This window comes from Leuresthes tenuis, unplaced genomic scaffold (genome assembly GCF_036924035.1).
Source record: "Leuresthes tenuis unplaced genomic scaffold, fLeuTen1.0.hap1 SCAF_6, whole genome shotgun sequence".
Taxonomy (NCBI): Eukaryota; Metazoa; Chordata; class Actinopteri; order Atheriniformes; family Atherinopsidae; genus Leuresthes; species Leuresthes tenuis.
The window spans coordinates 2,516,429-2,527,074 of NW_027325360.1; the positions used below are offsets into that span (position 1 = coordinate 2,516,429).

A 10,646-nucleotide genomic window follows, 5' to 3' on the forward strand; every position below is an offset into this window, starting at 1 on the left:
GTCCAAAAATAAACCAAAATCCTAAAATGTTCTTTAACCACACTTACATATGCCATGAAACAGTTGGATGAAACTAACTTTAATGAGGAAATTAGTTTCCTCTGTAGAGGAGGAGTTACTGGCCCCAGAACTCAATAATTAATGTCACCTTACATTAGAGTTGTACTGCTGCAAAACACACAAAAAAGCTCCTGATGATCAACCATGAGTCATTTTGTTGTTTAATTATTTTTTTAATTAATGAATTAATAATAAATTAATGCAATAAATTGAAATAAATAATAAAATTCCTGAAAACACATTTTTATCAATGAATTAATAATAAATTAATGCAATAAATGATAAGATTCCTGAAAACACATTTTTATCAATTAATTAATAATAAATTAATGCAATAAATGAAAATAAATAATAAGATTCCTGAAAACACATTTTTATCAATTAATTAATAATAAATTAATGTAATAAATTCAAATAAATAATACAATTCACGAAAATACTTTTTATATAAATGAATTAATAATAAATGATGTAATAAATTAAAATAAATAATAAGATTCCTGAAAACACATTTTTATTAATGAATTAATAATAAATTAATGTAATAAATTAAAATAAATAATACGACTCATGAAAATACTCTTTTTTTATTAATGAATTAATAATAAATTAAAATAAATAATGCGATTCATGAAAATACTCTTTTTTTTATTAATGAATTAATAATAAATTAAAATAAACAATAAGATTCCTGAAAAGACATTTTTCAACAAATTTTGACAGGAAGCTTTTTCATCAGACTTGCTAATCTTATACTGCTTTGAAGCTCCTAAGTTACCCAGTAACACAAAGAACTTTATAATAAGATGCCTAGAAGGACATCCTGTAAATATGTACAAATATTCCCAAACATAAAAGAAGAAAACACATTAAAAAAAGGCTGACATCATGCCAAATGTCAGCCATATTGACGTAGTCACAGGTTTTCAGATTACATAACGAGGAAAGACTGATTTAGACTTGATTAGATGGGAAAAAGATGACCAAGTGGTAAAATACTTGGAGTATTTGTTTTGAATTAAAATAGTTGATTTTCATTTATTTATCCACCTTCTTTTCTCTCTGTGAGTGTGTCTTTGCATCTTTGTGAACATGTGTCCTTGGGTTAGGGGTTAGCTGTGAAGCTGTGTCTTAGTGTGTTTGTGTATTTGTGTGAGTGTGTGTTTGTGTATTTGTGTGAGTGTGTGTATTTGTGAGTGTGTTTGTGTATTTGTGTGAGTGTGTGTATTTGTGAGTGTGTGTTTGTGTATTTGTGAGTGTGTATTTGTGAGTGTGTGTTTGTGTATTTGTGAGTGTGTGTGTTTGTGTATTTGTGAGTGTGTTTCTGCATTTGTGAGTGTGTGTTTGTGTATTTGTGTGAGTGTGTTTGTGTATTTGTGAGTGTGTGTATTTGTGTATTTGTGAGTGTGTGTTTGTGTATTTGTGAGTGTGTGTGTGTGTATTTGTGTGTGTGTGTTTGTGTATTTGTGAGTGTGTGTTTGTGTATTTGTGTGTGTGTGTTTGTGTATTTGTGAGTGTGTGTTTCTGCATTTGTGAGTGTGTGTTTGTGTCTGTGTGAGTGTGTGTTTGTGTATTTGTGAGTTTGTGTATCTGTGTGTGTGTGTGTTTGTGTATTTGTGAGTGTGTGTTTCTGCATTTGTGAGTGTGTGTTTGTGTCTGTGTGAGTGTGTGTTTCTGCATTTGTGAGTGTGAGTTTGTGTATCTGTGTGAGTGTGTGTTTGTGTATTTGTGAGTGTGTGTGTGTGTATTTGTGAGTGTGTGTGTGTGTATTTGTATTTTCTAGTAGTGGGATAAATATCATAAGTATTAATAGATAAATATTTCCATCAGTGTTGCCTCATTGGCAGTTGCTTTAACAGCTGTATCCTCATTTAACTTCATGATCTTACACTTTTTTTTTTGCTTTTTTCCTTTTTTCTTTTTGAGATTTTGTCCAGAATACATGCAGAATCCGAACATTTGTTATTAACATCCCTGATTTTGTGTCTGCTGCATGAGTCTCACCTCTGCTGCTTCTGCAGATGAACGGCAGCAGAGCAGAGCAGTCTGTCAGGCCCACATAAGGCTGCTGTGCTGACCCGCCCTGCAATGTCCTGCAGCCCTGCAGCGCCATCTGCTGGAACGTTCCTGCTTACACGTTCACATTATCACACAGAAGAAGAGAGAAGTCGACCTGAGTATGCATGAAGGTCCTTCACAGTCAAAAATGTTTCTTTTAGAGGTTGGAAGTTGTTATTGATATATGTCAATATGTAAAGAAATAAACTTAGAACCTTTTTTTTCCTTTTGCATGGCTCCTGTAAGAGAAATCAAACTGGCCAGTTCAGAATGGACTGTTTGGCAAATCATTTCTTCCCTGAGTTATCAGTGAGAATCCCCCCCCACCCATCCACCCCTACCTCCTTCTGTCTCCCTTTCATCCTTTCCTATTGTTTCTAGAAGTATCATGATCTGACATTCACATCATTTAAAGGTGGAGGTTTATGACTTATATACTTATATCAATGTACTACTGCATTACCAACAACATTTGAGAGTTGCACTGCAAGAAAGTACATGTCAGTGACATGTGGCATCTAAATGGTGTGTTTGTATCGGTATAACACCATAAAATGTCTAAATATACTTAATATAAATATATGAACAGACAACATCTACCATTACTTAGTTTAAACTGCATATTTGTTACTTTTAGCTACCAGATGCAATTCTTATACATTACTTTAAATGGGAAGTTCGTTTTTTTTTTTTAACCTGGATGTTATTTCTGGCATAAAATACATTCATTTACTCACCATAACAGTTTGGTGAAAGTCGGTGTCCATCAGAAGATATTTAGATTATTCGAGATCCATAAATCCATATGACGGAATTTTATACTTTATGAGGAATTAATGAATGAAGGTACTATTGCTATCTCATAGCTGCTGTGTTGTTGTTATTGGCGGCTATCGGGGGGCTTATGGAGGGCTTTCTACACACTCGTCTACTAGGATGACGTCATCGACGTGCGCCGCTGCAGCATAGCTTATTCACTCCGTGCTCTGTGACGGTCGGCTAACTTCACACGGAGTTTGCTACTGATAGTTTTGTGCAACATAGCAGGATATTTATCAGATTTTGACGACGTGGACGACAACTTTGAGTAGGATGGACGTTACCGTTACCTTACCGTTGTGAATGAGCTGTATTGCAGCGGCGGGCGTCGATCAAGTCATCCCAGTAGACCCCGATAGCCGCCAATAACAACAACAGAGCAGCTATGAGCTAACAGAGCTATAGTATGAGTTCATTCATTCATTAGTCTTAAAGTATTGGTGAAATAAAGACAGATAATGCCTTATTTAGAGGCTGCATTGTCTTTGCCCCCCTTCACTCCAATTACATGGATATACACGGATCTCGAAGAATCAAAATATCTTCTGAAGGACACCGACTTTCACCAAACTGTTATCGGTGAGTAGATGAACATATTTTATGCCAGAAATAAGGTCCAGGTTTAAAAAAAAAAAAAACAACTTCCCAGTTTTAAACCTAATTTAAATCATTTAGAAACTTTTTTAGCTGTTTGTTACTACATATTTTCATTTTTTCTCATGACTTTCAGCAAAAAACTTCTCTGCTTGCTTGTTGACCAGTTTGCACTGTCACTATTGAGGTTTTACAATTCATACTTAGCATGTGGATGTACATTTACGTTTTTTAAATGAATTTTCCTGTTCCATTTTCTATTTTATTCTATTTTGACCATGTTGGTCATTCACTTGGAACTCCAGAAGTGGTTCAAAGACCTTCGACTGGAAAGCTGAGTTAGCTTTCTTTGGTCTATGAGGTTGAGGATAACACTTGACAGACGACATATCACTTGAACGTGCTTTAAGTTCGAATCCATTCTTGGCTCCAAAACCTTTCAGTTAATTTAAAAGTGACAGTATTAAGCAAGAAAAACTGTGACTATAAATAAAAAGTCCCCCACTAATTATAAATTTGATTAAAATCAAGTTAATGTTCAGCATTTAACCATACAAACAGAATTTCAGATCAAATTAGGAATTTAGAGTCTTTCAATACTCAAATATAATATATATATATATATTTGGTTGTCATATGTTCAGTGTCTGCACCAAAGATCTCCCATAAAGGCTCTGAATCTGTGCCTCTTGTCATGCTGTTGGAAGTCTAGATCCTATTTTTCTCTTACCATCAAGCATTGAAATTCTTAGACTAACTGAAAGGTGGCACATAGAGCATAATAAAGAGACAAAGCATAGCACAAGCATGGCCTGAATTTACTGAAATTACTGTAAAATTTTCACTAGCCAAGAAATGATAGAAGGATTTCTTTTTTTTAAAACACAGAACAAGCCTTGGGTAGCTTTTCTACTCTCAGCTTTGTATTTAAGAAGGGTTTGTGTTATTAGTCCATTATTCAGTCATTTTAGAAGGTGATAGAGCCATGAAAAGCCTTTACGTGTTGCTGCTGAGAGGCAGCACAACCACATAGTAGGATTTATCAGTTGTGACCTCGAAATGAAACACTTGAAAGCATATGCACATGGAGCATTTGGACCAAGATATTATGATCTTACCTGGGCAAAACACGAGGGCTTTCACCTCTTTGACCACAGGGTGGCTGCTTATAAGGTCAAGATTCCAACTGAAAAGCATTTCTTGGGTTATGGGAGAGCATGAGTTCAGGCCACGAACGTGTCTTGTCTCCAAAGACATGTTCCAAACATTCAAGTCAGTGATATTTCCAAAAAAGGGCTCTGTGAAATTCCCACCAAAGGAGTCTTGGTCCTGACCCAGGATAAAAATCCCATCCCCGTAGATATCCCTGTTGGTGTCTGTGTCTGAACCCATGTCCTTCATGTCCCCATCCACATAGATAGCCCAGTGGTTACTGCTCCGACGCCATGTGACACAGACGTGATGCCATCCTCCATCATTTGGGAAGGACGCCTTGTACGGCAGATGCTTCCCGTGGATGATGAGTGCCAGGAGGATGCGACCTTGAACGTCTACTTGGCCTCGCAACTGGAACTCATTGGTAAAGACAGGCGCAGCATACGAAAAAATGGTGGACACCTCGTTCCACTCTGGGTCCCATTGAATTCGAACACACACACTGATGGATGGCAGGACAGGTAAGGACATGTTGACACGAGCAAAGCCCTCACGGGACTCCCTTGGGAAGCTTAGGGCTGATAATTGCAAATCTAAACAAGGGGAGAAAAGCGATTGCTTTAGTTTTGTAAAAAGAAACTTGTGGCTTGTAGAACCATTTATTCCACTCACGCTGCTTGGAGAAGGCCACTGGCTTGGAGGCTGCTCTGGTTGGATCCTTGACCCAGACTGGTGAGCGGAGTCCTGTCTGCCGCAGGAGCTCCAGCGGTTCTTCCTGGTCCTCTGGCTGGTCCAAGCTGAGCAGGGAGCTAAACTGGCCCCTGCAGAAGCTTTCGGCTCTGGAAAAGGGCAACGAGTCATTGACCAGCAGGAAAGCCCTGCGTGATGTTAGGTGAATCAGCTCGTGTTGTCCTGGGAAGTCAGACATACAGTTTTACACATCATCAGTGAATTTAAAATGAAAAAGTCACTTAAATAAGGATCATATAATATATTTTTAAAGAAGTTGCTACTTCTAAATTTAAACTAATCGTGACTTAGAATCCCAATCTCACCATGTGAGTCATCCACTCTTTCTGTCCCAGCATGTGTTGGCTCACTTTCATGTACCACCTACAGGAAAAGAAGTTCTGCACTGTTAAACTTGTTATTGCAGGCATCTTTCATGTAAGTTTTACCACAAAAACCCCAACAAAAACAATATATATAGCAATTATGACACTGCATAGTATGGAATCAGAAAAGTATTACCTCCAACAAGAAGAGAGTGAGTCCAGTCAGCAAGGCTCCAGTCATCTCTAAGCAGGTGTTGTCTCCACATGAAATAAACCACTCAGTTCACCTGGAAAAACGTATTTTCACTGAACATAATGTACTTTACAAATCAGAAGAGTTGACAGCTATAGTATCTCAAATGCAGCTTCACGAATCGTGTGACAAGACAAGCCAGAAACGCTTTAGTTTGTCAGCTGGCTTTCAAACATTCTGGAAAGAGTTTTGACCCCATTCATCGGGGCTCTCGTCAGTTGTAGAATCCCTTCTATTCTCCAAGTTTTTTCTTTGAGTAATATGGGAATAAGACCCATACGTGTGAGACAGTCAAACTCAAATCCAACCCAGGCTCCTCATCCAGTACCTCAGAGTCAGTGTTGACCATGTCCAGCAGTGTCGCTGATCTCCTGGATTGGAAAGAGCCAGCGATCCCGATGCAGCCGTCCAAGAGTCCTCGTCTGTCTCCTGCCTTTTTCCCCCTCCGGACCCAACACCCCTCCCTCCCTGCCACACTGAAGCCATGTGCCTTTGTCATGCAAATGGAGCCATTTTTTAAAAGAACCCTACTTGCGCAAGCAGTGTCAAGCATTTGGCACAGAGAGTTCATGAACAGCAGCGGGGTGGCGGACATTTTTACCACCTTAGCCTTTATTTATGCCTTCAACAAGACACTCTTAAGTTAATTGTCACATCAGCTTCATTGCTGTACTCTATAGTCAGTAAAAGATTTCTCCTCCTCATGTTATCACAGTATTGTAAACCATGAAGTTTGTGTTTTTGAATGGCTCTCATTGGGTGGTTTTGTGCTTCAAGCTGGGTGTTGGAAGTAACCATACAGAAAAATGGATCTTCATATACGAATCTATACAGAGAAATTGAAAAGAAGCTGACTTATTGATACAAACTTCAGAAGATTTCAGAAGAAGAGCTTAATTTGAAAGCAAATTGACCCTTTTCTTCTCTCTAGAAAGTCGGGCTGCTTTCTTTTCATCTATTTTCAGCTGCATTTGAATAAGCTTGAGTTTCAAGACGGAATCATATTTCAACTACAGATTTTATCTTTCATATATATTACTTTATTACATTTTTATTTAATCTTATCTTTATTATTATGATTTTAACTTTTGTTTAAATTTTAAATCATGCTTTTTATTTCTTCTGTTTTAATGTCTCTGTAAAGCACTTTGAATCACCTTCTCGTTGAATTTTGCCGTACAAATAAACTTTCCTTGCCTTTTCTAGCACTTTGGATTATGACCTGGGTCTTTTGAGAATTTACACCAAAATCTGGACATACATATGTTTTAATTTGACTTTTTTTCTTAGAGTTCTGTCCAACAGGGTAACGAAGGTATGGGAATGCTGTCATTGTCTAAACCAAGGAAAAGGAAAAACGATAATAGCAGTCTTTTGTCTGGCAGAATAATTTTTGCAACTTTTAATGGTATGTTGAGTGTAAATAATACACAATAATGGTACAAACCCCAGCTTTTGTGCAGAAAAACTTGCTAGCATAGTGTAATGCTACAGGTTCTTGGTATAATTCACAACTGCGTGCTTTAAACAAGACAAGAAAGCTGGAAAGAAAATGGCATTCCTCTAATTTACAAGAGTCTCAATTAGTCTGGAAAACATATAAGAAAGCCCTTTGTAAGGCTAGAACTGGTTACTATCCTTCAGTGATAGAAATCCCAGGTTCCTCTTCAGCGCTGTAGCCAGGCTGACGAAGAGGCCGAGGTATGTTGAGCCATGTATTCCTTTAACTCTTAGCAGTGATGATTTCATGAGCTTCTTTACCAATAAAATTGTTTCTATCAGAGAAGATTAATGGAATCCTTCCCACTATTATCAGTGATGTGTCATCAATTGCAGCAGCTTTAGAAGTATCGTTAGGACCTGATTTGTATTTAGATTGTTTCTGTCCAGTTGATCTCTCTGAGCTAACAACAGCAATAGTCTCTTCTAAACCATCAACTTGTGTTTTAGACCCAATCCCAACCAGACTGTTCCAGGAGATTTCCCCTTTATTCGACACTTCCATATTGGATTTGATTGGATTTGATTTGTTGACAGGATATGTTTCTCAGAGTTTACAGGTTTTCTGTAATTAAAACTTTACTTAAAAAACCTACTCTTGATCCAGGAGTGTTAGCTTTTTTGTCTGAAGTTTGTGATCATTTACACAGTGTTATGCCCTGTCTACTGGACAATAATCTGTTTGAAGAGTTTCAGTCAGGATTCAGAGTGCATCAGAGCACAGAAACAGCACTGGTGAAAGTTACCAAGTCCAGCTCAATGCTGGACTGAAGAATCTGAGCAACAAAGAGGGATCAGTTCCAACTCTCAGAACCTGAACGTCAGAGCAGGGAAATATAAGTATCTGAGAAATGATTTAGGGTTTGTTCTTTTTTTTTTTAGCAGTAGCTGAAAGTAACAACCAGGTAATGAAGGCGTTATTTCTGTAACATTTTGACACTTTAACATCATGTTATGACATCACTGTGTTAATTGAAGCTTTCTAGTTGAACTGTTATCTTCTAAGGGAGCAACGTTGTCGACAAAAATCGATAACATAATTAGTCGCCGACGTATTTAATTGTCGATAATTGTCGGTTACGTCATCACACGTCTTTTTCACGCTGTCGAGCTGAACATAATTTTTCGTACGGAGTGAGTCATCACACTTCCTACCTATCTCTGCTTAGAGACGCATGCGCGTTACGGTAAATAATAGCGGGAGATGACCTGTAGAAACAGTGAAATGGCTGCGGCTGAATTATCGTCCTCTCTTCCAAAAGTGTCCAGGGTCTGGGAACATTTCACCCTCCACACCCAGAAAAAATAGATTACCTGCCAGTTTTGTAAAGCCGACCTCACGTATCACGGGAGCACGTCTGTCATGCACGAGCATTTGAAGAGGAAGCAGGTTGGAGCTCTGGTAAGATATTTAGCTTGTTAGCGTAGCCTGCTAGCTATAAATAAGCGGAGTTGTCTTGGATTTGAACATTAAAGTGCAACATTAAAATTGTATCATTCAGCTTCAGTCCAAAGTCACAACCAGGCTGTATTCTTCTTCACTTTTTGGTATTAATTTGACTGTTGGTGCATTACAGCCGCACTCTTCTTAGCATTTTCAGTTAATGTTAAAGTAAAGATGAAATATGGCTTGAATGTATCCTTTTTCAGTTTTAGATTGTTTTAATTAGCACCGATTAGCCGATTAATCGTTTAAATAATCGATGACTAGTCGACTATCAAAATAGTCGTTAGTTGCAGCCTTAATATGTTCTGTAACTCAGATAACCTGATGCTGTCAGCTATAAGAGCGGTCCATATAACACCGGTCCTCTCCTCACTCTCATTTCTAACTTGAACGCTGTGTTTACATTATTGACATTATTTCATGACAATATTTAAAAGGCAGTAATTAATGGGTGACATGCATTTAATGTTCATGTTAATCAACGTGTTAATTATGATGAGAAGAATTGTTTATGAGCATCTGATCCTAACTTACAACTACGCTGCTAAACAGTTTCCCTGTTAGATCCGTAGAGGACCTTCATCTGTCCACAGAGCTGGAAGTTGCTGACCTCACCAGGGCAGGATGGAGCACCTGCTCACTGTCCCTCACTCGCTGAGAGGTGTTAAAACAGGCTTTAGAGAAGAAGCACGGTGCTTAAACCAGCAGGTAGTTTGACTAAAGCCTGTCTCATACCTCTCAGTAAGTAAAACTTTAAAGTTGGGATCCATAATGATGTTATTTATGCATTTAGGGTAAATTTGTACACCTGTTTTCACAACGGCTTCACTAAAAGTAACTGGGGCAGTTAGATGGAAGGGGCCTTTCAGGCAAGAGCATTTATTTAGTCTATGTTTTGGTTCCTCTTGTTTAACGGTGATGTCTTATACAGGCTTAAGAAATGCAAAATCTGAAACAATTAGAAAGTATCGTGTCCCCCACCTCCCCTCTAAATGTCAGTCCCCTCCAAACTGGTCCTTATTGTGAGTGTCAGCTCATCGTTCACCGGTACTTAACACCAAAACTGTCACAGCAGAACACAACGTTTCAGTGTCTTTCAGGTTTAATGACGCACAACTTCCAGATGACAGCCAAAAAGCAACCCTTTCACTGCAGACCACCTGGTGAACGTTAGGAGTCAATAACCATTTATATTTCCCACACTTATGTGATAAATATGTACGTCTGAAGACCTATTACATTAAGTTGATACAAGAAGACCGATGTGGAGGTAAAAGAGGAAGATGCAAATGCAAATTAAGACAGTTTTAACCAAAAATCCCACCAATGGCCATTTGTTCAGGCTGGCAATTAAAATATATACATATTATCTTCAAGAGTGTTTCTTTTCGTTTCTTTTTTGTCATGATTTCAGAGAAAAAGTCTTTTTGTTCATGCTCAGATATTTTATTGTTCTCCTTCAAAACTCAAAACTTCAAAACCTTCAAAGCCCTTAAATACCAAAAGACCTCGATTGTGTGCAGAAATGCTCTGCTTGACCTCAAAATTGTGTTTGTGCTCTCGGATTATCTGCTGCACGTAAATATGTCTCACACTCTGTTTTAGAAATTCTTCCCTCGCTCAGCCTTCTTCTGTGCACTTTCAAAACTTTCAAAACTTCAGCTTTTCATTACTTGCTCTCAGATTGCTGTGAAATAACCCTGTG

General features: G+C 37.9%; 1 protein-coding gene across 1 annotated transcript in view; it reads right to left on the reverse strand.

Annotated features, from left to right (window-relative positions):
* Nucleotides 1-6,407, reverse strand: part of adgrd2 (adhesion G protein-coupled receptor D2) — a 55,045-nt gene extending 48,638 nt beyond the window's left edge. The window contains exons 1-6 of the mRNA XM_072387213.1: nt 6,323-6,407; nt 5,938-6,028; nt 5,742-5,799; nt 5,359-5,598; nt 4,650-5,279; nt 2,065-2,187 (exon numbers count right to left, since the gene is read on the reverse strand). Coding sequence (XP_072243314.1) covers nt 2,065-2,187; nt 4,650-5,279; nt 5,359-5,598; nt 5,742-5,799; nt 5,938-5,982 — 1,096 coding nt within the window. The 5' untranslated portion in view covers nt 5,983-6,028; nt 6,323-6,407. The remainder of the gene's footprint in view (nt 1-2,064; nt 2,188-4,649; nt 5,280-5,358; nt 5,599-5,741; nt 5,800-5,937; nt 6,029-6,322) is intronic.
* Between the last annotated feature and the right edge of the window lie 4,239 nt (nt 6,408-10,646).